Consider the following 27,874-nt stretch of genomic DNA (forward strand, 5'->3'; position numbering starts at 1 on the left):
ACATTCAGACAATGGAAACTGGACAAAAGAACGAACAACACGAAGTTTTGGTCTGGGGCTTTATTGATTTAATTTATTAAGATGCTACATAGTCCAACAAAGTTGGGGTTTCTTTATATACCATTATAGACTACTTGACTAGGAATATCAACCTTAATTTTCATCTTAGACTCATTATTTATTTATTTATATACATACAAAACGGTCACCTTCATGTTTACATCGTATGTGAAGGTTTGGGGCACTATAATAAGGTTTTCCTTTAATTATGAGCCAGCTGATTGGCTGATAGGCCCCCAAATCCCTCCCTCTCCATGGCAATCATACTCCTTGGTGAACTATACATAAACTGCAGTCCAAAAATCCCTATACCCTGAATGTCTCCTTAAGATACTCACAAAGCAAAGTTTTGCCGTTTTTCAATATCGTAAGCTCCTCTGTTCTTAGAAATCCAATATTTAGCAATAAGATGATTAACTGAAACTAAAGCTTCTCAAGGAGGGGGGTAGAAGAGAAACATTAAAGAAAAAAACGCCCCCACAACACCAAACTATGACACAAATACACATCAGGTCACAAAATGGTCCCCTGTAGGAAGAGTCTCTCTTCGGGTGTCATTTCGGTTATTTCACAAAGACCAGACCGTTGTGCATGGGAAGATGACATTCTTTATATGTAGTGCATTTTTAATATAAACAGTTCTGTGCAATAAAAGCTTTATTCATAACTTAAATCCAAACAAACGACTAAATTAACATCAGAGGACAGCAAAGAAACAGAGGGCTCAGGAAAACAGTGCAGAAATGTCAGGAGTGTTTTTTAAAGCCTTATGCTGCGAGATAAACCAGTGTTGTGTACATTTCAGACCACCGACAAGGCATATCGAAGCCATGCATTTATCTGGAAATGAGGTGTAGGCTTGGCATGGCTAAAATACAGGTTACAATACTCACATGTGTCAGTTTTTAAAAGAATAGTTGCCCTCGAGAATAAACATTTTATCACCGTTTACTCCCTCATCATGTTGTTACGACCTCATATTAATTACTTTCTTCTACGAAACCCAAAATTAGATGCTATGCGGATTGTCCGAGCTGCTCTTTCCCATAAACGTGGATGGGGATTGATCCTGAAATGATCCAAAAAGGACAAAAATTAAAGAAAAACACCATACAGCTTGTGTACCATGTTCTAAAGCCATGCAATATCTTTGTGTGGAACTGGCTAAACCGTTTGTCACTCATAACCTCATTAAGATATCAATTCGTATGCCAAATCTCATTTACATATCATACCATATGCAAAATCTCAAACATATCAAATTGTATACCAAACGCCATGAACAAATTCAGTCCATCTCTAACACAAATCTATTCGTATGGCTTCAGAATAGTGTTAAAGATCTTTGGACTAGTTTTATTTTTGTCCTTTTTCACAGCAACATACTGTAAATCGTGTATGGAAAGAGCAGCTCTTCCTAACAACTTGTTTCACAGAAGCAAACAATTTGGGGTTGGAACAACGTGAAGAGAAGTAAATGATTATAAAATGTTAAAGCCTGGATTTACTTTTCCTTTAACTACTTTTTTTTGTTCTTTTTGAAAGGGTAAAGTGAGAGGGGATCAGTGTTAATGGACCTGATGGTGAAAACTCCTCATGGCATCTTCAGATAGAAAGTTCATAGGGAGAGAGACCTTCAACCAGTTGCATGTACATGGTGCATCAGATATTACGCTTAGCAGCTGCACTATTATTGTATATAATAATGACTTGATCAATAAATTAACTTAGGTCGACAGGCAGCGAAATGGAAACTGAGGTGTGCTAAAAGGGCCTGAAAAGGATATTTCACCTATGGAGCAGCTTAATAAAATATAAAGTATTTTTTTGCTCTAAACAGAGCCATGCATTCAAGCATATATCCCTTACCAAAAGAAAATAATAATAAAGAAAGGTGAAAAACCTATTCTGTTCCTGACAGGGAAATCGGTTTGTGCAAAGCATCATCGGAAGTGTTGGTTTCAGAGACATCAGCTCTGCGCCTCACCGACATACAGAGAAATATAGTTTCAAATGGTTTTTGGAGCAAATGAATAGGTGAACGGACAAAGGGTTTCACCAACACTTCCCCAGTAACAGCAGTTTGAAATATCAGTCACTAACAGTCCATTTCTTCGCTGTTGATTTAAGATGTCTAATCACCTAATAGTCAAACTGTGTTTGCAAGTGAACATTACATTGGCATGAAACGGTGATGGTCTTTTAACAAAAAAATGTGGGTAATTAGTGACGACATCATATATTCTTGCAAAACTGCATGTTATCTGATTTGTCGAGGAAATATATGTTGAATCATAGTACTTGTTGGTACTCAAACATATCTGCTGGACTGAACGGAAGATATAAAACATGTTATTTCAACAACAGTGTGACTGGGGAAGATACTAGAAGGCTTGTTTTTATCATTTACCTGGAGAGTGATTGAAAATATAAAGGCTAAACTTCAGTGAACTGCTGCTTTAATGCACGATGTTTGGGTATGCACAAATTAAATGCACACGTGACACTTTTCAAAGATGTTTAGCATTTGTATACAGATTCAATTTGCTTCTGACCCATTGAAAAAAACAAAAAAAAACAAAACAAGTGATAAACAACATTCACTCTAGCACAACTCAGTCGCACATCTGGTGTTAGAAAATCCCTACAACATTTTAGTGGTTAAAATCTATGATATATTTGAACTTGCATCAGAAATAATTAAGGAAGAGGGGCCAGAATGATTTCACAATTTTGAGGCAAGAGCTGTGTCAGATTACTATTATTAATTTTTTTTGTCTGAATTTATTTCTTTGCACATAACATGATGAAATATCTTGATCTCTTTATTAATTTTACACACCTCGCTAATCCAAAACTACCCCAATGATATGGCATTCGGATTAAACGAATTCTGCATTGGTTACTTGTCTGTTTTGTTTTTGTTTCATCCGCAATGCATGCTTGTAACACTCTCCTCTTGGATTTTACAAGGCCAACTTGCCGACGATGACACCCACAACAAAAAACAGCACAATTAGAGCGATCACCCTGGTGCTCAGCCCCTCCTCCTTCACTCTCATCGCTGAAGAGTGCGGAGCGGACATTACTGTGCTCTTCCTCATCCGCAGACCATCATCTTCCTGCTGGGGAAGTGGAAGAGAGAGATAAAGATAAAGACAGTTAGATGACAGAAATAATCTTGAGAGTTATGAAAAGCGCTTTTGGCCCTGCACGCGTCTCATTAAACAAGCAGCGGTAATGGCCCCCAGCTGAAGCTGATGAGTAAGGGCAGATTATCTTCAGTTCCGACTCTCGATATGCTCAACATCCTGAGGCCGTTAAAAATTTGAACAATATGGTGGAAGAGAGCACAAGTAATGCGGTGGTCAATCAGTATGGCTCAAAGACAGATATCTATAGAGAGCAGGGTGATGGATATAAATGTAACATTGCTCATTTTAAGTGTTTCTTAAAGGTACGGCAGACGAACACTGAACATTTTTATTCTGAAATTATTTTTGCATGAAAAACTCAAATAGGTCAAATAGGCACACACAAAAAAATACATTTTAAGTGGACATCAGTGGGAAGAAATTAATATAAATAAATTATATAAATGCTTTAAAGTAATTACATTTAATTAAATTCAACCTTTCTATTTTGTTTCAGTCTATTGGTAATTTAAGCATCTTTTTCATTGCCTCTAAATCAAATGAAGTGACCACACAAGAACTTACCAAAAAATATTTGTAGAAATCCACATATACTTTCTATTTCCTCTCATTTACAGTATTAAGTTGTTATACTATATATATATATACCAAACACAAAGATTGAACGAAAATGTTATGGTCCTGCGCCTTCCACAGACGACATGTATTTATAAAAATACATTTAGACCGCTTAACAGAGCGATTGCTGTCAGGATACGAGGAGACTATCAACCAGCATAACAAAAAAAAAATTCTGCCGTGAATCGCCTACGGCACCTTTAAATATATAGGCCCTACGGGGGGGTTAGGGAGTGCCATTGGAAAATGGTTTCAGATTCAGGGCTGAGAAATATTATAACATTGTTCTACATTGCAGAGAAATAATAAACCATAATAATAATTTAAAATATGAATTAAGCGCTCAAACGTACACTAAGCTTGTTGCAGTGCACCGACAAAAGTTATGAATGTATCAAAAAAAAAAAAAACACTATCTAAAGACAATCTGAACATCTTAATTTAGAACTTAATTCAGAACAAACACTTGGATATGTGCCTAATAATAGCGCACATTTATCTAGGTTAGCGGGAGAGCGAGTGGGCATGTAAAGTGGCTAACGTTAGGCTACTACTTCCATGTTTTAAAGGTCGATGAATGTTAGGTGAATGTTTAAATGTATATTAGAATGATTTCTAAAGGATCATGTAACACTGAAGACTGGAGAAATGCTGAAAATTCAGCTTGGTCATGACAGGAATAAAATTATATATTTAAAAATATTGAAATAGAAAACAATTTAAATTGTTAGAATATATGTTTTCATTGTATTTTTGATAAAATAAATGCAGCCTTGGTGAGTATAAGAGACTTCTTTCAAAAATCATTCCGAGCCCAAAATTCTGAACGGTATTGTATATAATGTCTTTTTGATGCATAATTTTGTATATTTGAATTCTGAATTTGAAAGAAAATAGCAAAAAAGTGTCTAATGTTTTAACATATTCATGACTATTGCTGACAATGATATTTATGAGAACGCAAATAGCAAACACTCACCCTGATCTGTTTGTTCTCCTCTCGTAGCCGCTGCACCTCCGTCTGCAGTCTTTTACATTCCTCCATGATCTTCTTGACCTCTCCATCATCCAGACTGGAGGCAATGGACTTCATAGACAATGTGGATGATTCCGACTTTGAGAGACTGGCGGATATCTTATTGCTTTCCATTTCATGCTGTGGCCAAAATCAGGTTCACAGACACACACAGACAGACAGACACAATCATAAGCAAATGCATCCATAAAAGAGCCAAGAATCTGTTTTGCTTAATAGTTTTAGGAGAGGGTAACATGAATGTAGTTATGCCTTCTGTCATTTCACACACTGCCTACAGCTCAGAGCTAACATGAGGAAAAACACGAAAACCCATCCACTCACTGTTTTCTCATTTTCAGCGGGCATATCAAAGACACATCTCAGCTTGGAGTCCATCAGATCCTCTGGCTTGGCATCCTTCCACTGCAGGAGAGAACAACAACATGTGTAAACAAGAGCCTACATTTGATTATACACCAAATAAACACCTCATGAGCCGTTTACAAACCGTAGCGACCTGCTTACATACACAACATTTTTAGACATCATAGGAAGATTTCCACCATGGAAGATTTCCCCAGAGAAATGTAGATGATAAAAAGTATTGCTAGAAAATCTCTGAACAATTAAAAATGCACAACTGACTAAAATATTTGTGTGCTTTGTATTTCTCATGCTTGTAACAGCATTGATCCATTAGCCTAACCACATGCCACCTGAGCCAATTGTGGACGTTATGCATTAATAAGTTGCCCATGAAGAGAGTTTCAAAGCAGTCATCTGCGAAGTCTCGGATCTTAAAAAGGTATCCGGCTATGTAGACAGCAGACAGTGAGGCAGCTCCCTCGGTTTTGGAGTCGAGCTTTGGAGCCATCAACAAGCAATCGTGGAAATAGTTCAGGACAGTGAATAAGTAGCCAGATCTCTGCTCTACATTTTCTTTCCGCTTTTCCTTCCTGTCATTTTCATAACCTATTTACCATTACATCTGCTCATGCACACAAATGTTCAGTATGATCTATTTCAGAAAGCTCAGAGAGAGTCATGAACAACCAAGAGATTTGGATATTGCTCTTGGACCCTGTCAAACACTAGAGTTATGTGACAACCCCAGTTATATTACTTGAACAGCAAACTCACACCGCTTTGTATCATATATTGTTGATCTATGCCAGAGGTTATCACAATATTATTGCTTAAATCATTAAATGGCATTGTAGCACACTTTTGATGAAGTCTGTATATAGAAAAACTTCAAAAATAATTGCAAAAGACTTGTGTTAACTAAAAGTTTTTTTTTTTTTTTTTATTGAAATAAAGCTGAAATAAAATAAAATAAAATTATCAGATGGAAAAAAACAAACAAGAAATGCTGCCTAGGCAACTAACTGAAATAAAATAATTTAAGTTTAAGTTCTCATTATCAAAACTGAAATTAAAATAAATTAAGGCTTAGTAGAAATACTTAAAAACAAAAACTAATTAAAAAAAAGAAGACAAAAACACATACAATTACTTAAAGCTGCAGTCCGTAGTTTTTCCTCTCTGTCACCATTTCTGTTCGGAATCTGCACTTGCAGTTATTCGCAGAATTATCAACTTTACGTGGGTTGTGCCTCGGCACGGCACAGCGCGGATGAATCCAATGTTTTGAGGAGAACGTGCGGCTGTCAGTCGCTTCGGTGTGGATACTGTCATTCGCAATCACAGATTCTACTTTTGGGAAGTATGACCAACATAAGAATTTTCACCGGAATATGTAATCTGAACAAGTAACATCCACTTTTGTTCTGACCAACTAAGGGGATAAAAGCATTGTTGTAAATCACGCTGATTAAATCTAATGATCGCTTATCATATTATGTCAAACGTGCAAATTATACTTTGTTCTCAAATTGTTAATGTTAACAACATCAGCATTGCGTGACTACATTTAATGCCCTTCCGATATTATCCTTGTTTTCACATGAGCCCGGTTGCAGTCTCTTTTTTTCTGTAGCCACTCCGAAGTCAGAAGCATTGCATTTTACAATGAGTGAATCTCCAGTTGTCACTGGTGATTGTTGTTTGAACCTTTCTGGATCCGCCATCAAATTGATAAGTTTAATTATATCAAGTGCTGTGAGAAAAGGCTATAAATCTCCACCTCCAACATCCTCACACGCAATATAGCCTACTAACCGAGACTCCTCCTTTATGTGTACAGACGTGACGTAATGACGCAAAGACATGCTCGCATTTCCTGCGGAAATCCACCAGTACCACTGGAATTAAAAACATTATTAGAAGCTTACCGTTTTGAATCGAGCTAAGGCAAGCAGATAGTCTTCTGGTTATGTACTTGCTCAAAGATTTATTTTGGATAATTTTTAACCCCAAAAAAGTAACGGACTGCAGCTTTAAACCCCAAAATTAAAACATAAATAAAAACTAATTCAAAAAAAAATATTGATAAATACTATACTACTAAATAAATAAAGCCAAACAAATAACACTGTTCAAGGCTGGTAAAAACAATCACCTGCAATTAGCAGTTATAAAAGTACATTTTGGACCCAACATATAAGACATCAAGAATGGTTTTATTATATATATATATATATATATATATATATATATATATATATATATATATATATATATATATATATATATATATATATATATATATGGGCTGTCACTGACTAAAGATTTTTGCTGAATAGAAGTTTCTTTAAAAAAAGATTTAACAGTACTGTACATAATTCAAAGCGGTAATCTCTTCTATCTATGAAAACACGATCTATGAAAAAAAAATTCATAGATAGTGTTACTAAAAAAAGGAGAAAATGCATCCAAGAAAAAACAGACCTGAACAAGGGAGTATAAACCTTCAGAAAGCAGGTGGCATGGATCAGTACTCACCACTCCCTCAGTGTCGGTCATGTCAGGTGGGGCCAGCAGAGACTGTACCATGAACTTGTGTTTGCTTTTCTCATTCGGATCATAATCGAACGGTTGCAGCATCACTGTAAGACAAACACAAGAACATAAATACAGTACACATTAAACAATATCTTTAGCGGTTTCCTCATTTTAGTGGGCAGGACAGTCATAAGACGACAGGCAATGTTGGGGGAGAAGAAAAAGGAACCGGATCGGAAATGATCTGAGCCAGATTTGAATTTTGATTTTTTTTTTAAGGAATACAAAAAACTATACAATATTAACATTTCCAGCAGATAGGTTTCTCAACAGTCCAAGGGCCAGATTTACTAACAGCTTGTGCCAGCGCAAACCCTCTTTTTTGCGCTGAAAAACTACTGTCAGGATTTACTAAAGACACGCAGTGGAAAAAATAGCGGTGAAAAGGCGTGGACAGTAATTTTTGCGGCTGACCTTATTGAATATGCATTTGTAGGAATTTTCTTTTCAGATGCAACATTTATGGGAGGAGAGTATCTAAATGAATCATGCAAGGTGATTTTCTAAGGTTTGCGCTAGTCAGTCTACGGTTTTATTGTGGTATTGTTTACCGCCTAATTTGCGTTGGTCATTATGGAAATGACCAGCTGTGTCTGTGTTCTTTATTTTGCAAGTCTTCAGTAGATCACGCGCAGAACTTTGTTTTTTTTGGAATTGCGCTCTTACACTAATCTGCCCTGTTTAGTAAATCTGGCCACAAATGTGATAAAATATTTGGGCATAAAACACCCATGTTTCACAAAATGACATTACTCAGAAAAACAAAAAGACTTAGCTATTCATTTCATATAATCCCACTACAAACGTTGCTGATAAAACTTCAGTGACCCCAGAAGGGCAATTTTTCTTACAGCTCCTAAACAGTGTTTTTCACGTTAATAATAACACATTCAGCCTTTAACTCAAACCAGGTGTTAGTGTGAGGAAGTTCACGTCTACAACCCCATCAGCACCATCCAAAGAAGGCCATGTTATTTGATGTCATTCCAATGAGCAAAAGCTAATTTAGAGCTGTTACCATGATTTACAATGATCACTTTCTTATGCCTGGCGTGCGAGGGCTCTGGCACGGTTGAAATCAGTATTGAAAGCCGATTTCACCCCCATCACCCTTTTTAAAAGACACCATTCGGATTCAAAAGGGTCTTTTTTTAGGGTGAATGTGTGCATGATTTAGGAAAACTGCTGCTAAGTTTCATTAAAAACAAATGATCTCTTAATTTCAAAGGCCCTCTTAGATGTGGCTACTACTGCCGAGCTCACAGAAGATGCACGCCAACTCCCCCGCGAGTTAAAAAACCTCACTTTGGTTTTGTGTGCCATTATGGCAATCAAGCGCCGTCGATATTGCAAACTGAAAACAGACGGCTGAGACAGATTGGGAATGTCCTGTTTTGTCAGTCCCAATCTTTCCGACTGCACTAGATCGGTATTTCACTAGCAGCATCAAGGGGGTATTTTTAAACGTATCAACAGAGGAAGAGGGATTAAATGAGTCTTGACATGACTTTATTTGTACAGTTCACATTAGTAATATTACTAAACGAAATGTGCACTGTGCAAATATTCAGATTTCTCACCCATAGCTGTTGCTATCCTTGACACAAGATGTGGAGAAAGTCAAAGTATCAGTTCAAGTTCACACCATTCAGCTTTGCCATCACAGGAAAAATTACATTTTACAATATATTACAATAGAAATCATTTATTTAAAATTTTAATAACACTTTACAATAATATCTCATTTATTAACATTAATTAATGCATTACCTAACGATGAGCAATATATTTTTATGCCATTTATTAACCTTTGTTCATGTTAGATCACAGTGCATTAACTCATGTTAACAGATACAACTTTTGATTAGTAAATGTTGAGATTAACATTAACTTAGATTAATGAATGCTGTAGAAGTATTGTTCATTGTTAGTTCATGTTAACTAATGTAGTTAACCAATGTTAACAAACGAAACAATGAAAAAATTTACCATAATATTTCACAATAATAAAAACTGTATTTACTGTATTTTTGATCAAATAAATGCAGCCTTGGTGAGCATAAGAGACTTTAAATTTTTTAATGGTAGTGTATATCAGTTGTCACAGTAATGAAAACAGCAATAGACGCTATCGCCCACGGTGTATGACGTTATATACAAATTGCATAACAAATGAAAAACAACTACTTTTTAGACTGAGGATGCGTTTACACGACAACGATGTACTGAAAACAGAAACGTTTTTACTTTGCTTTTTTGAAAATGTTAGCGTACAGACGACAACACTGCCAAACGATCCTCGTTCACACGGATCTACGAAAATGAATAAAAACTTTGTATTATGCTGCCAGGCCGGTAGTTGGCGATGTCGTGTTGTGTAAATGAATGGCCAAAATGCATAAAAGTTTGTGGTAAACAGTGTTGTGTGAATGTGAATTTAAAAATAGATTTCCTGAGATTTTTTCGATGTTCAAACTGCAATCAAACTTTTTTTTTTTTTGCTAAACAAAGCCAGAGACTTTATAGTCTAAGTATTAGGGCTTTGACTTTTGCCCAAAAATCATATTCAAAGTTCGTTTGTTTATTAATATTAATATTTGAATATATTCTAATATTTATTAATAATATTTTGACGGAGATAGCATGGAGTCGATTCTGGCCTGCCTCGCCCCCCGATCCCTCCCCCTCCTCCTCTTCCAGCTTGCCGGGATGTAGTGTTGACAGGTGGGCTCTCGTGTGGCTGGTCGTCGTATATGTGAGTTTGGTCCTACATATTTTACACATCACTTTGTCCTTACTCGTGATTTTTCCCTGTTTCTTTGGGAACCCAAAGTAGCGCCACACGTTGCTTTTCAAATTGTCAGGAGTGTAGATTTCGAACTCCTCGTCAGCCGTGGTTGTTGTAGCCGTTGGCGCGGCCATTGTTTTGGTATGCAAAATAGGCACTAACCAGGACGCTAACTTCACCTACAGGAGCCCTGATGACCAATAATAGCCTTGCTAATGAGCTCGCGATTCATAACTTCACCAGGTGTGAAAAAGCCTCGGAATCTGAATTGAAAACAACGTTTACAAGCAAACACATTTACAAAAAATAATGCCCATAACAGGTTTGAATATTAAAGGCTGCCTAATATTCGTTCGAATATCATTATTTTTTTTAAATATTCGAATTATATTCGAATAACGAAGTTCGGAGTCAAAGCCCTAATAAGTATTAGGTGTTATTGTCTTGAACAATAAAATGGACGGCTCCATGCTGACTATGATTGACAGTTCATTCTCTTGCAGTGATTTAATAATTATTAAAGCACAAGAGCATGATTTCTTTAACAAAGAACATTTTTATGTGATGCTTAAATTTGCAGAACATGGAAAATGTTAGCCCGAAGACGGTTGGAAATTTACAAGAAACAGAATAGTGAAAATAAATTTGATTATATTTAGCCATTTAATGTGATTGACCTGATAATATTACAAAATATTAACTAATTTACGCTCTGAAGTATGCATACTTTTGATCAGATATCTCGAATGTGCAATGTAGAAAGACGAGGATTGTTCATGTACAGAAAGGTCTTTCTGGATCTCCTTTTTTGTTTTGAAAGCAACCATATTTGGCACAATCTCAGTCTTTTACACAAATTTTATGAGCTGTCTGCACATACTGTTCTTTCTTGTATTCTTAAGAGAACTATTTCTAATCACACAGAGCTTGTGTGGTCACAACTTGAGTGGTCATCTTCAAGGCTGTGGACTGTCTGGGGGCGGGACAACTGCAGAAAACTGTCGCCCTGGGCCATGTGCATTCAAACAAAACACCTGACTGCAGACAATCATTCCTCTGCCTAATTAACTGGATCCCTGCAGATAAAAAGCAGAGCAACTCCATTAATTATGAAACATGACCTCGGAATCCCCTCTGCAAAAACTATGAAGTCTAAATGGAGAGAGGGAGAAAATGTGAGGACATCCAGACAACACTAATGGTTTAGAGAGGCATACTTAACTTACTAAGTTCCAAAGCAAAGGTTCTGAGTCATGACAGGGTATTAATACGTATAATCAACAAGTAATTTGATATTATCATGACAGGATTATAAACACTAAGTGATTAACCATAATAAACCATATTCAGCATGTCTCCACCTTGAAGTTAAAGAAATATCATGTCAAAAATCCCAATTACTGATCTCTTCATAATGTTTGGATTGATGGAATTATAAAAAATGAAGACTTAAAGAAAATGTTTAAGAAAAAAACAATAAAACAAAACATAAGTCAACCTACTTTCTGTTAACTCGCAGAGTGTCACAATCACGTTTATCGGTAACCACAAATATGTCTTTAAATTGGAGTTACTTCGCTTAGTGCAGCCAAAGAAATGTTGTTGCTGATCAAATAAAGGCATAGAAGCGTTACATAATGGTGAAATTGGTGTGAGTGTGAGTGTTAAATAAGTGTGTAGTCTTCAGACAATGTGGAAGTGGACATACACTGTATAAAGAACTTGACAAAGGTAAAGTTTCTTCAATCATAACAGATTCATGAGGGATTCAGAGCTTGAAGTTGTTGCTTTTGAACTGTCAACAAAAAACTTCACAACCCAGACAGACAGTGATGTTTGAGAACGGATGGAGACGTGAGGCTCGTCTCATAGGTCTGGATAAAAGTCAAAAGCCCATTAACCAAAATCCATTGTGCATCCCCTCTGATAAACACGCGAGGGAATACTAAAAAACTAGCTTGTGATTCAAATACAGTCAGAGCTATTGTACATATTGACAGGGAGCAGGCATCTCACCATGGAGAGAAATCCCAAAACATCGGAATCAACACAAAATAATGAGAGCAATTTAAGAATGTTCGTGAGATTCCAAGAGGCTCTGAGATTTCAAATGAGTCGAGTTATTAGGAAAACTCTCAAAGGTCTCAGAGACCAACACTGCTGTTGGTTATGTAAAGGCTTCCGTCATGCACAGAGAGCAGTTGGGTAATGGATATAAAGGTGCTGTAACAAATGTCTCCTTCATTTTGCCAACCACAGTATCTCACAGGAGACGGGTCAAGTGTACTCCAAAGACTTCATTAGCTCATTTGCATAAAAAAGTTACATATTCTCATCTTAGCCGCACTGATGGACACGGCCACATCACTCTTGCTCATTTCACATCATAGTTTCTGGTCGTTTTATCACTAATCACGGTCTGCAAAAGTGCCTTCAAATCAAATATTTTAGCATTATTTATTTACCTTTATAGCTTCATTTTAATTGTATTTATATATAGGCTTATTTATTTTTATTTCAGTTATAGCCATTTTAGTTCGTCATCGTAAGCTTTATTTCTGTTAGTTGCCAAGGCAGCATTTCAAATTTTCTGTTTAAGATTTTTATATAATATTTATTTTTATTTCATCTTTTTTTTTAATTACTGAAAATTATTTTTAATAGTTTTAGTGAACCAATTTTTTTGGGGGTGATTTTTGCCATTTTTCGCTTCCATTCTCACCTTCCGTTCAAAAACAACAAACGGTCTGTGTTTCTGATGAGTTGATTCTCTGTAAATTCACACATACAGAGACCAGGACGTGTATAGAAAAAAAGTGTGCCTGCAGAAAGGGCTAACACTTATAACAGGGACGGGAATCTGGATCCGCACAGACAGAAATGCCTAAGGATACACGTCAAGCTGTCAAGCTCACACAAACAGATTTCCTGTGACACATCGACAGAAAAGATCAGAAATGACTCACTATTAAACAATCCCTTTAAAAATGTACCTAAATAATCAACCGGTCATATTGATCAATTACCTGACAGAGTTAATGATCATTTGATAGCAACGGCAATTTTAAGCACTTGGTTCTTTGAAAGACCGCTAATGGCGTTTTCATTACAAACATCTGTCATATGATACACAATATTGACATCATCATCGTCAAAGTGGTTCCTCCACAATATAAAGACTTGGAGCAGATGACTCATAGCCTGTATTTAATGTAATTAAACTATATATGGCTCTGTATCTGCAACAGTGTTATAATTTATTTAAAAAAAAAAGTTATTAAAGGAAGGCAGTGCATGTGTTCCTGTAAATGGAGAGCATTTCTTTTGAGTTTATAACAAAGCAAGCAAAACAATAAATATTAATATAAATCAGGCAGATATAAATAATAAATTACAAATTAATATTAATTTTAAATAACTATTATTATTAATTACGACGCAAGCACAACAATAAATAATATTAATATAAATAAGAAAAGAAGAATAAATAAATACAAACATATATTAAAAAATACGAATAAATAGTAAGAATAAGAATAAGTAGAGGTAGTAATAACAATAACACTTTTATATACATGTAAATTAATATTTATATTTATTTAATATCAGCACTTTAATATCTTATTTAATTCAATTCAATTAATCACAACCTCTCCATTCAACTTGGTTCATCAACCATAACTCCTTCCAGTATAGCCAGGAATCTTGGAGTTGTGATTGTTGATCAGTTAAGCTTCACAGACCATTTTGCTACAACGGCCCGGTCCTGCACATTAGGAAGATTAGATCCTTCCTAACGGAGCATGCTATACAACTCCTTGTCGAAGCTCTTGTTCTATCCAAATTGGACTATTGTAATGCTCTCTTGTCAGGCCTTCCAGTATGTACTGTCAAACCTCTTCAACTGATCCAGAACGCCAGAGCAAGAGTGGAAGAGAGCGCACACACCTCTCTTCACCGGTTTGCACTGGCTGCCAATAGCCACTTGCATCAAATTCAAGGCTGTATTTGCCTACAGAACAACCACTGGCTCTGCACCACTATACTTAAAGTGAACGGCGCTTGGTGGTGCCATCCCAAAGAGGCATAAAATCACTCTCACAGACCTTTTCCTTCATAAGCATTACTTGTTCTATTCTGCTTCTCTATTTACTTATTCCGTCCAAGAATCCAAGACTCAGCTTACTGTATTTATAAAGTATTAAATTACCCAAAAATGTAAATTCTGTCATCAGGTACTCACCCTCATGTTGTTTCAAACCTGAAAGATTTTCGTTCATCTTCCAAACATAAATGAAGATATATGTTTTATGAAATCTGAGAGATTTCGGATCCCTACATTTAAAGTCAATTCCCCTAAAACTTAAAAGATCATCTTATCTGTGTAAGATATTCAACAAATGCCTGCATTGAAAATGTACTGCGTTAGAAAAAAAATTAGTTTACAGAGTTTCAGTAACAGTACTACATTAAACTACTAATATAATGTATAATAATGCAATGGGGTAATATTTGTGGGTCCTGATAATGCCAAATGTCTGATTTTACCAGTAAAAAGGGCTTACATTATTTATAGGCTACTATGCATAGTATAATTCTGTATTTTCAGGTTCAGAATCATGAATATTTTTATTCTGGTGTCACAACTGCTTTACCTGTTCTCTCTTAGGTTTCAGCTATCCCAATTAAAATTCAGTTTTACGGTTCAGACACACCTATTCAATTGGTAATTTACATACAGAAGGTTCAATTAAATCTTGAAATATTGTTAATTCTTTAAGTTGTATGTACAACAAAGTTATTAAAAATTATGTTTTGGAAATAAATCTGTTATTTCAGTTTCATTTTTTAATTTTGTTCAAAATATTGTGATGCGTATCGTATCGTGAACCCAGTATCGTGATACGTATCGAATCGTGAGCTGAGTTTATCGTTACACCCCTAATAATTATAATAATAACAACAACAACAAGAACTATGAAGGCAACAACATTCTTGTCGTCATTTGGAAGCTTTGACAGTTTAAATCAAGAGTGACCAATGGTATCAAAATGCTAATTTTAAGAAAAATGAGGTGTATTTACCAGAGACGTTGATGGAGGTTCCAGCATCAATCACTCCGCTGTTTGGCCGCACGCAGTACCGGCGCGGTGCAGTCGTCTTTACTTTAAAGCACACATTTCTGTCTGTGGGATTAGCGAGCTTTAGAGTGGTGGTCACCACATCTGTAAATGGACCTGAGGGGAGAAAGACAGGACATTCAATTGTTACATTCAAAACTCAGGTGTTGCTCTGTGGTTGTTATCTCATTGCCATGCAGTTGCTAGTGTGTGATGGGTGATGGCTTGCTGCAAAAACATCTCAAACAATATCTGCAGCCAGACTGCTCTAAGTGACCGCATCGATTTACAACCTTGTAACCGATTTCACCCCACCAAGACATAATGACTCGAGACAAATCACATTAGTGGCACATTACAAAATTAGTGGCACATCAAAGGCCAAAAGACCACAGTATTGTTCTCAACCCTGGCACTCGTTTTACACTGCGGCAAAGAATAAGGGTGATTTTCAGGAAAATGGAACAAAGAGAATTGGTTCTGCCAAAGGCTGATGCTAATCAGTCCATATCACAGAATCAATTCATTTTAATGTCTGTGGTGATGAACAGAGACTTGTATGGTGAACTATAAGTTCTTGTATATGAACTACGTACAAGTCACCACTTGTATGGTAAAACTATATGGTGATAGAGAGAAAATTTATACATGCTTTTCAAAATCTTGGGGTCGGGGGTTGTGTTTTTGAAACAAGTCTCTCATTCTCAATAGGTTTGCATTTTAATGAAATTTATTTCCAACCAATTCCTGATGAAATCAAATAATTTTCAACACCTTTTCGAATATTTCACCTGGAATCAAGGTTGAATCGTTGATATGGAGCAACTGGGATATGTTTTTCTCTGTAACAAGAAATAAAATAAAAATGTAGAAAAACAAATAGGCCTAAATTTAGTAGTACTATAAATATGTTTGTATAAACACTATAAATCCAAGGATAACTTTTTTCTATCATAGTCAACATAAAACAGAATAATTTGCAACACATTTTTTATTTCCATAATATGCCAGTTCCATGTGCAAAAACAAATAAAACGGGACTTTTATCCATTAGGCAGAGCAAGTTATTACATTTTGATGATTGATTACAGAGATAAACAATGAAATTGTGCACAATATAACCATAAATATGTGTTGAGAAAGTAAATCGGGCTAATTTTGATTTCACGTTGACAACCATACTCAACCATACATGTTAGTTCTGTCTCAAACATCCTTCACCCTTATGTAATATGGCAGCACCACACATCAAGTATGCAACACCTCATCTAGGTTAATTCTATTAAACCAGTTAAATTATTGAGAGGCTGAGACACTTGAAACCCATAGTGAGCCTTATGTTGTTTGAGCCTTTATGTTGTGTGTTACAGAGGAAAAGACGCAGATGAACTAAGCGCCTTGGGCCTTTAAAACCTTAAAAGAGAGACAAACATTACACAAGGCCTAACAATGGACCATTCTGGCCAAAAGCTTCATGTCTTTTCCATTCATACAGACCTATCCGGAGACCCTCATAGAATTAGTGCATAAGTAATTGCAAAGCATAAGTCATGCAGAAAGGCATCATTCTCTGTATTAATTTTATTAGGTAAATTACATCACCGATCAATACCAAGAGCCTAAGAAGAACAAAAAAATATTTATGAAAAAACAGCCCTTTTATGTTAGGGCTGGGCATTTGGAGTAATTTTGTAATTAAGTACTCATAAAAAAGGGTTATCAATTAATCTAAAATTATAATATAAATGAAAAATAACAAGTATGACTTACAGTAAAATTATAAAAACGTCAAAAAAGTGGAAAAAAAAAGTAAAATAGTAAAAAAGAAAAAGTAAAAAAAAGAAAAAGTAAATTTTCGCAAACGTCACTACACAAATAATGGCTTTTGATTAAGCTGACATTAAGATCAGATTTAAAAATAGGCTAAAAAACAATTTAAAAAAACACTTGCACCTAAAGCTTAGAATTGTAGTAATGCTGCACCTTTAGTCACTTATATAGTACTTTATAGTTACCATATAGTAATGTAGTCTCACTTTAATGCATACGTATTTTTCAAAAAAGATCCTCAGTTTGACCTCTAGAGTCAGACTGAGCTTCAAGAAAGTTCTAGGATATTCTGCAGACACAAATATGTCCCCTGAGCACCTTAAAAAACTCACTGTACACATCATTTAATGTAGAAGAGGTTTTCCTGCCAAACAAGGTACAATGGCGGAAAAGGCCTCGAGCGATTATGCGTGCCTTTCGTATAGCTCAGAAATACCCAACACATCTGTCTGCAGTGATGCAGCGTTCATCTACATGGAGAGATACTTGGCATCCGCACGTGTGCAGATGTGACTCGTCTTTCCAACACTGCATTTCAACATCTGCCTCTCATTTACACCCTGCTTTATAGCCCTAAAACATATTTATTACAGGACCATTTCATGAGCAATACAATAATTCAGTTATCCAAGGTCTGAATCAATGAGCACTTATATAATTTCACCACATAGTTCAAGGTATTAGTGATTCTAAACGGATGGAACAGGCCAAAAAGGTGCAGCCCTGCTAAATCAAACAGACGTCACCATATTTTAACAGCTTTGCCCCATTACTACTACACCTGGACCACCTCAAAATCTCAAACTGCCCTTTATACTTCCTAAAATGACATATAATTACTGGCTGGAGGTACTTCCTGAACTCTACAGACGAGTCTCAGCTTCAGACGCTTTAAATATAAAGTGGCATGCCTGGACGGTCGGGTTATTGTTACCTGAAGTCACCTGCTACTTGAGAGCATCACTAACTTTTCAATGAAGTGTTCTGTAGGGGGTGGAGTCTGAGGCAGGAGGCGTGGTGTAACTTTAAGATGATTTTGGCTTCTTTATGGTGTATGACCCATGCAGACAGCCTTCTCTGGGGGGGAAGCCTTGTCCAGTGCTCAGAAACAAACGCATTGTACCTCATTTATAAAACATAAGCCTGCAACTGAGCTTTGGACTACACCTACCAACTCTGCAGTGGATTTGAGATCTCTTTAGCTTTGATATAATGTCAGCTTCATAATGCAATGTCGGCTAAATGAACTCTTGAAAAACAAATCTGTCAAACTGTCCTCAATTGTGCAGTACTTACAGCTTTTACATAGAATTTGTTTAAATTATGGCCATATATATGCATTAAATCATGATCCATAAAATGCATGATACTAACAACAGAATATAAAGATGCATAAACTTCACATTTTTCAACTTGACAGCCATGTGTGGCTTATATTTATGTGAAGATTACATTTGAAGTGTTTTTCCTACCCAGAGAAATCTAACAAAATTAAGTGAGGTTAAAATTCAAGCTTATTTAGAAAGGAGAGAAAAAGGAAAGAAAAAAATATGTTAATGAATAAGCTTGCTCTCTATTGAAAATTTTGTGCCCCCCTTGTTTTGTGCATAAACCTCACTAAATTTAGTTCACTGGCATTGAAGATTTCATATCTTATGTCATTTTGCTTTATAAGGTAATTTATCTTCTTTTAAGGATACTGAAAATCAAGCCAAAAAATATTGAGTAAGAAAATGATTTCTGCAACGCAACCCATAAGGCTTTTGTATATTTTTGATTATTCTAGTGTAGCATATTAATTGTCTGATAGATAGATAGATAGATAGTTTAATTTAATGCCACGTCAGCATCTAAGGCTATTTTCAATACAAATATCATATAAATACAATAAAACCAAGCAAACAAACACAAGTCATATAATACATAAATTAACATATACCTTTTCAGGGATAAACTTACTGAATAAGTCCTTAAGTGAAATAACTTCATAAAAGAGCATTCTACTTGCATTAAACACAGGACAGTCCAATAAAATATATTTAACAGAGAGGGGAATCTTACAAAACATACCGGTAGTTACATGCATAGGCAATGCATAGAGTTGGGTCTTCACCTTTAAGCAAAAAGGCATGAGTCAAACTTGTATGACCTATACGACGTCTGGTGAATACCACTTGATCATATCTAGTTTTAAGAGTAATTAAAAGTCTGTTTGAAATTCCCGGATGATTTTCATATAGCTTATTATTCTTCCATGTGTTCCACTCCTCTTGCCAATTATTCAATATACTGATTAATAATAGGTCTGACATGTGAGGGAGGAATTTGACATTCTTCATTGTCTGAAAAGAACTCAAACTAACAATTAATATATAGTAGACCTAAAAGCCTGTCGGAAACAAAAACGTTTGGACAATCACATCAGGCAACAATTTTACTGTAATTATACACTACCCTTTGAATCAGGACAATTTTGGAGACACATTTTAGAACTGACACTGTTCCACAGCGGAACCAACTGAGGCTAATCTTCCTCAATTTTAGTGATTGATTAACAACCAAAATGAAACCTGGAAGAGAATGACCTTATTCCCAGCATAGACTTGATTAATGTCAACAAATGAGCATTTACACGATTACTAAGCAACCCTTTAAACAGCAGCACACACACTTTTGAAGACATTAGCATTAACCAATAGCCCTCATGGCCTAGGTAGGTGACATCAGTTGAAAAAGTCGTTTCAGAAGAATCGTGCACAAGAACAGTATTGCTCAACAAGCAAGATAGGAAAACTAAGCAATAAAACGGTGCAATGGTTTCACACTCATTAGCTTTGAATATCAATGCTTATCAAAGGTTTGGCTGTTGATAAGCAAAGATCACATATGGCTTGTTGTGTCAATGTGTCAGGCACTTTGTGAGTGAGCGGTTCATTTCAGAGTTTATTCATAAATAAAAAAACCCCACAAAACTGCAGGTTAACATGAAACTAACAAAAGACGCGACAGGAACCATTAGATTAAACAGTTTAAAGAAAAGTATATTGACAATAGGGCTGGGTATTGACACAAATTTCATAATTCGATTCGATTTCGATTCACAAGCTTGCAATTCGATTCGATTACGATTCGATTCGATTCAATATTGATTATTTTGGATATCAGGTAGCCTACAATACATTGGAAATTTTCTCAAGGAAAACAAATCTCTTTATTATTATAAACTATGGGAGTCAGTTGTAGCCTATAGGCTTCATTAGCCATAATATTGAAGGTAAAAATTAACTGATTTGTATACAAACACTTAAAATACACTTATTTATTTTTATAATAATAAAGTAAATGAAATGATATAAAAATGTAAATGGTGGCTGTCATAAAAAACTTTCCAGATTTATTCAAACATGCATTAAATATTGAAGAACATTAAAAATTATAATGAATATGTAATATGGTGCATATATTTAACAAAATGCTCCTCTCTAGAGTTAATTTTTCTAGCTGACTAACGAGTTTATGGTCACTGGATATGGTTTTTCTGAGGTAAATGTGACGTTACATGACATTGTTTACAAGCTGATTTAATGACGTCTTTCCACGGTTGAAACACTGGTTGAGCGATTCCATGTGACATGATACGGACTTCGATAAGTTGTACTCTACCTTTTAAAACACTTTCAGATGCTCATTCATGTTTATTTTGCGCTGTATTATTAAGGCGGAAGAGAAGATCATGTGCGCTCCACGCTGCTGCTTCTCTAGAGCTGTGCCAGAGCGATCTCTCGCCACAGCGCCAAAACGGTATTTATGCTTTTGAATTTCGTAAGAAAATGGACGTAATTTGAAATCTGAGACTTTGTTTCATATCAATAATAACAAAGCACAAAGATTATTGCGATTTATTGGATGGGATGCGCGCTACAATGTTACATTCATTCGTCAACTGAAAACAGGATGACTAATCGATTTTTGGGATTTAAGAATCGATATCGTTTCGTAAAAATGAGAATCGATTAAAATCGAGAAATCGATATTTTTTACCCAGCCCTAATTGACAACATACTAAATATGTTGGGGAAACCAAATGGCATTCAACATTAGACTGGCATTGATATTTAACTCCTACAACTAAGAGCATGTCTAATGCAGGGTTCAGACTACACAATATCAGCCCGATCCATTAGACGTAGGGTGTCGTGCTGATTCGTAAATGACAATGGGCATCAGGACACAAGAATTTATCGTTTTATCTCGTATAGTGTTAGTGTGTCACAGTGGACACCAACCGTCGCCACATCTGCAACGCTTTGACGTCCCAACAGAACTAGCATGTTTGATTTTTTAGGGTGCTCCACAACGGGTTACGTCACATCTGTGACACTGACCAATAGGAGCACAGAAGCTCTTCCATACACAGCTTTCAATCATGGCGAAACAAAAGAGAGACAATGTCATTGGTGCTGCTAGGAATTATGCAATGGAGAGAAGGTTCGTGAAGCCACGGTAACAATACTCCTGCCTGATGTTTCGACGAAGGACTATCACAACGATATGATAAATGTTGGCGAATGATAATGGAGGCGCATCAGCAACAAGGTGAGTACCGGAATTAGCATTAAGGCTGGTTAAGTTTGCTTGGGTGCACGTGGCAAAAATGACGGAATTGTGCCGTTGACGGAAGTGCGTGTGACCCCATTTTGTGTGGCGGTGTGCACGCCATTTTTTGTGACTTTCAGCGTGGCTTTGCTTCCGAAGATGCAAGATTTGGAGGCGAATCTGGCTGAGCAGGTACGTCCCAGTTTGCGCATGTCTAGATTAATTGCTTACATTTACAAAATGAGCCTACTATAGCAGAAATAAAGGTCCATGAAAATAAAGGTCCATGTTTAATAAAAAAAAAGTCACGAAATTAAATGAAAAAGTTTAGTAAAATTTGAAAATATTTAAGAGATCATTGTTTAATTTAGTTTTAGACATGTTCTCATTTCCATATATTTTGTTCTAATGTCACAAGCAATAATCTTAAGGTTAACTGGATTTTACATGATTCTTTTGTAGTGTGGATTTGGTGAGGTGAACTAAAACAAACTGTCACATGTGTACCTTACTTCTCACTACTTATTCCTGACTCCGAGTCGCCCCGTTGTTTCAAAGAATAGTACAACGGCGAGCGCATTAAGTATGAACGGCTTGTCTGTTTGGAGAAGTGTGCATGCAGTCAGTGGAGCCAGGCGAAAGTATAAATCAGGCTTAAAGCTAACATGCCGCTTCACATTGTTTGTTTACGCTGTAGGATTACAAATTTAAGAATATGTTTAAGATCTGCTGATCCCTACATCCTTACATAAAATCACATGAAAAACTAAGGTGAACTACACTGTATTGGGCATTCAAGGTGAACATGATGGCATCAATTTACTGATTAGATTCAATATAGTTTCCATTGAAGGGGTCAATCTTTGATCTTCCTACTGAGAGTCAAACTATGTGTGAATGATTACATAGTCTTAGTTCTTGTGACCATGTGATGTTTATGCAATTTGGGGGGTACCATTATCTTCAGTAGGGGGTAATTGCCTCTATTGTCTTTAGATGATTCGATTTAGTGGTCATTTCTAAGGCTGTGTGTAAGGTCAACACTTTTAAGGACTGTCAGCACCTTTAAAGGAGAACTCGGTAACTCTAGCGAACTCTAGTCACTTCTTCGCTGATTTTCCCTTTTGTTGTAACATGTTTTCCCCACGAGCTCCCCCTACAGCTGTGGGAGGGTGTATATTTCACAACACGGTCGTAAAAAACTCACTTGCGGCGGCCTCCTCCCCCTCTCTACCGCTGCTCATGTGCGTTTGTTTTGATCGGAGCAAGCCAACTGTATCGTGTGGAGCTATGTCTACCGAGGTGGGTAATCTGGTAATACATCATACATGCGTGTTTGTTTATGTCGAATTGCCGTAAAGCAATTCGTGTTTCGCGCTCGTTCTCATTCTCGTTCTCGCTTCTCACGAGACTTCCAATTTCTATCTTGCCGGGACGGTAGTCCCCAAGTTGCAAGGTTGGTTTTCCGCCTGGGAACGCTGGGGGGAGCGGGGAAAGTCACCAATATCACCAGAACAGGTTGTTTAACCATCCAAATGATTTCTAGACAGTTTTATTACGTTAAAAAAGTTACCAAGTTCTCCTTTAAGGACTGCCCATTGAATGCCTATAAGATACCATGTAAAGTTCCCTTAGTCAGACTTGATGACTGCAGCAACCAACAGCTCGTGTTCTCAAAGAATCCTGCTGAAGATACAACCAAGTCTCCTGGTCTTCGCTTCGGAGTTTCCTACAACGCTCTTGTTTCCAATTGCTAGTTCAGCCTTTTTGATGACATTACGCACATCACTAAAGACAGCAAGCAACGTGTAGTCCAGTGTTTCCGCTACATTCATTCTGCCGTGGTGGTCCGCCACACCAAAAATCATCCCGCCACGGCTGCAGCTTCTCAGTGAGGTCCGATATTGTGCATACTATTGTGTTATTGTTAAGCCCCATTAAAGCCCCACTGTAAAGCACCATTAAGTTTTCATGCACTATATTCCAAGACTTCTAAAGTAATTCGATAGCATAATGTGAGGTAAAAATGAATATTTAAGTCGTTAAGTTAAAGTTAACGGAAACTCATCTCTCCTCAGTCATTCTCAATTCAGCATTCAAACAGCGCGTCGCGTTCGGTTACGACAGTAACACGATAACACTCTCTCCAAGATCATTGTTCCCATTATTATACTTAAAGGTCTATGGTTTGCATAAAATGACTTTATCTCGCTGGAGTTTATTGCGCTTTCTAAATCATATTCCTTTCTCCAGGGTGTCTGTTAGATTACAGCACTGGAGTAGAGAGCACTATGAATTGTTCTTCATGTGCACTGTAACTGTAATTTAAAACTATTAAAAGAAAAGGCTCAATAAACTGTTGCATAGATATAATACACGAAACTTTTCAATGCGAAGCGCTGACTTCGCGTTGCTTCAAGTGCATCATTCTGTGCACGGGATGCGCATACTCGCTTTGCTGCTCTATTATAATATCATATTATAATACTTAGGGGAGGTTTAAACACCTGGGGCCCGTGGGAATATTACTCATTGGCGACGCCCCATCCCCCTGGGGAAATGGGCCTGTGCCACCACAGCTGGAAAAAAATCCTAGAGGAAACACTGTAGTCTGATGTGTTTATGGTCTATGACGCAAAAAGGATTTAGGAGTCAAAATCGTATACTCTGGCACAGAGACTATCATAACAGAAAAAAATATTGTGTTGACTGAACCTGGCATAACGCCACCTCACAGGCTCCTGGTGTGAACAAGCAGTAGGAGAACCACCCTCATTTTTAAAGGGGACATATCATGAAAATCTGACTTTTTCCGTGTTTAAGTGCTATAATCGGGTCTCCTGTGCATCTACCAACCCTGAAAACGTGAAAAGTGCCAACCCAGTAACTTTGTTTCGGTAAGCCTGTCTCTGCAAGCATGTCAAAAATTAAGCAGATCAGATTTCGCTCCCCTTCTGAAGTAGGAAGGGGATCTTATTATAATATTGCCGCCCCTTAATCTGCATGTTTCCACCCACGGCGCCACCGTTTGTTTTTTTCAAGCGACAACAGTGTAACCAGTTCTAACGCAATGGCAAATGTTCGAGCAAAGCATGCAAACTGTTCAGTCGTTGCTGGACAGACGAGCACTGAACACTAAACCAAAAGATGTCACAGCTGTCTTATAAAGACCTCAGGGAGCTGTCAACTTGTGTAAAAGTTAAACATGACAGTACATGCAAGTCGATGAGATTGATCAATGTAACGCCACAACTACATACATGTATCCACTAACCGATACATACATGTATCCACTAAAATTTACAATCTCTTCCTGAGTCTCTCTGTAAGACTCCACTACGGGTTATTTCTGAGATTTGACTGAAATTCTTTGTTATTCCCGGAGTACCTGAAGCTCGTGTAAAGGATCGGTCCTCTTCTGAACGGGGGAGGGGAGCAGCAGCTCATTTGCATTTAAAGGTACACACACATAATAAATATAATAAATTAATAAATTATTTTTTTTAGCTGAAATTTCACAGACACATTCTGGGGACACCAGATTTATAATACATCTCGTGAAAAGGGGCATAATATGTCACCTTTAAAGCACTTACTAAACAATGGACTAAAGACATGACATCACAAGCAATAACAACATTAAATAGGTTTACAAAATGTTCCTGGTTAACTCCAGACAATTCACAAGGTGTGTCCTGACCGTTTACAAAAAATTTAAATATGCCTGAGGTAGGGTGACTACAGAAGGAATGCTGTTTCACTGATACTTCAAGTTGATTTGCCAAAACTTTAACATTAGAGAATCTTTTAGGAAATGAGTCGGTGTGATATTATTTTGAAATATCACTTTGTTTTTAGCAAATAAAGTTTCAGAGGGAGGCAAACGCTCTTTTGCCCATTCCCAGCAAATGCATGAACTAATATGTATAGCTTGATTCCCAATACCAGCTGCTTTGGATTAAAGTGTCAGCCAAATGCATAAATGTAATGTTAAAGTTGAGCTCAATGCACTTTCATTGAGCTCCTTAAAGGGGTAGTAGTCCACCAGTGATAATCCTGTCATCATTCACTCACCCTTACACCATTCCAATCCAAACCTGTATGACTTTTACTCTAGTAAGGAACACAAAAGAAGATTTTAGGAACAAAACCTGTTGACTAAGGGTGGTCACATGGGAGGTGTCAGTGCCTCCACAGCATTTTTATTGGCTGATTTCTTGCGAACTTTAATAAATAGTATGCTAATGTAAACATACAACAATATAGCATTGGTCTCCTGTCGACAGTAATTAGTGTTCCCAGTACATGAAATGAACCCTGGAATTCTGTAAACATCAAATTTATGAACTTACATTAGACTAAAAGCCCCAAACCTTAAAAGTCTACAACATGGCAACTTGTTATCACAAAAATACCTAAATAAGTTTGTTTACGACATAATTATTATCCACAATATATCCATGTCAGGTGGAGTAATAGTAAAGGTGTCTTTTCAATGGTGCCATTGACTTCCTGACTGGAAGCAGCATCAAGGTAGGTTGTTGTCAGTGTTGCCAGATTTCGCTGGAAAAATATGCGACCTGTTCTGAAAAAATAAGCCAAAAATAATCGACTGGCCATATCGAAAAAAGTCAAAATAAGCGGCCCAGTTCTTCATGCTAACGAAAGGCACCATTTCTCCTTCTGATCATCTGAACACGAGGAGAAATGAGCGCTCGCCTTGACAGCTCACTCACAGCGGTCATTCAATCAGAGAAATATAACACTAAATAACGACATACACACTTTGTATGCAAGTAGGCGAAACATTAACAAGCAAATATACGCTGCTGTAAATAAGACTATAATAAAATCAACAGCCCATTTTTTAAGCGACTGTATGAAGAAAAGAAAAAACGCAACGTCGCTAATAATAAGCGAACATGGCAACACTAAACTGCTTCATACTAACCGAATTAACCAGCCCACCAGTAGAGCCTGTATTTTAAGGCCTAAACAGGCTAGCTCGAGCTAACGTGCTAGTCAGTCTCCAGGCAAACCTAGTCAGCACTTAATCTACTCCTTGTGAAAGGCGTTTGATGTCATTCTAATTAGTTTGGAGCGATGTATCATTACGGCGCTGCGCCATATTATCATTATTACTACAAGGATTGAGGCCTGTCAGAAACGCCATCTCACCGCCTCTTTCTGCCCTTAACCCCCTAAAAAATGACCCTCCCTCTTTGTGCTGGGCGTTATAGGCGCTCGTCCACGGCTGTGTCAGTCTCTCCACTCACCTCGGAACCTCAGTTCGTGCTGCGGTTCTAGAAGCAGGACCTGCTCTGGCCTGGCCATCTCCCACTGCGCTTGAAACGCGTTCAGACTGGCTGCGCTGACGGCCGCTCGGACTGACGGTGACGGGCTTGACGGTTGAGGCTGTTAGTCGATGAGGACTTCTGTTACATTTATTTGAAATAAAAACTCCACAAGGCAGTGGAAATAGCTCAGTTACCCGATCCACTAGCGACTGTTGTGATGCAGCAGGAAGGGACTGTGTGTGTGTGTGGGAGAGAGAGAGAGAGAGAGAGAGGCTGGCCGTGACGTCACTGCCCCTGCAGTACTCAGTAGTGGCGACTGATGTGATTGTGTGAGGACTGAGGAGAAGGGTGTAGTAGAATGAGGGAGGGGGTGGGCTGTCTTTATGGGTCATCTGTCATGAACCATCTTATGAAAATGTTACGGTAAC

The 27,874-nt window shown here is 37.1% G+C and overlaps 1 protein-coding gene across 2 annotated transcripts; it reads right to left on the reverse strand.

The window, feature by feature from the left end:
• Positions 1 to 116: 116 nt before the first annotated feature.
• On the reverse strand, positions 117 to 27,760 carry vapb (VAMP (vesicle-associated membrane protein)-associated protein B and C). Of its 2 annotated transcripts, none has more exons than XM_084127663.1 (6): positions 27,426 to 27,760; positions 15,688 to 15,840; positions 7,756 to 7,859; positions 5,194 to 5,274; positions 4,813 to 4,989; positions 117 to 3,185 (listed from the first exon to the last, which is right to left on the reverse strand). In XM_084127663.1, exons 1-6 carry the CDS (start codon positions 27,481 to 27,483, stop codon positions 3,027 to 3,029), a joined length of 732 nt encoding a protein of 243 aa, XP_083983789.1. In that variant the 5' UTR covers positions 27,484 to 27,760; the 3' UTR covers positions 117 to 3,026. The 2 variants fall into 2 exon arrangements, with proteins under 2 accessions (XP_083983789.1, XP_083983790.1); XM_084127664.1 differs by having other exon boundaries at positions 117 to 3,182; positions 27,426 to 27,757.
• Positions 27,761 to 27,874: the final 114 nt, after the last annotated feature.

This window comes from Abramis brama, assembly GCF_963993115.1.
Source record: "Abramis brama genome assembly, chromosome: 11".
Classification (NCBI taxonomy): domain Eukaryota; kingdom Metazoa; phylum Chordata; class Actinopteri; order Cypriniformes; family Leuciscidae; genus Abramis; species Abramis brama.

What these genes read in the sequence shown, in the direction of transcription:
- vapb (XM_084127663.1), bottom strand. Translation starts at nt 27,483, where the DNA reads ATGGCCAGGCCAGAGCAGGTCCTGCTTCTAGAACCGCAGCACGAACTG. An exon ending in CCGCTGAAAATGAGAAAACA is followed by an intron (nt 4,990 to 5,193) that starts GTGAGTGGATGG and finishes TTTTGGCCACAG; the next exon opens with CATGAAATGGAAAGCAATAA. An exon ending in AGGAGAACAAACAGATCAGG is followed by an intron (nt 3,186 to 4,812) that starts GTGAGTGTTTGC and finishes CCACTTCCCCAG; the next exon opens with CAGGAAGATGATGGTCTGCG.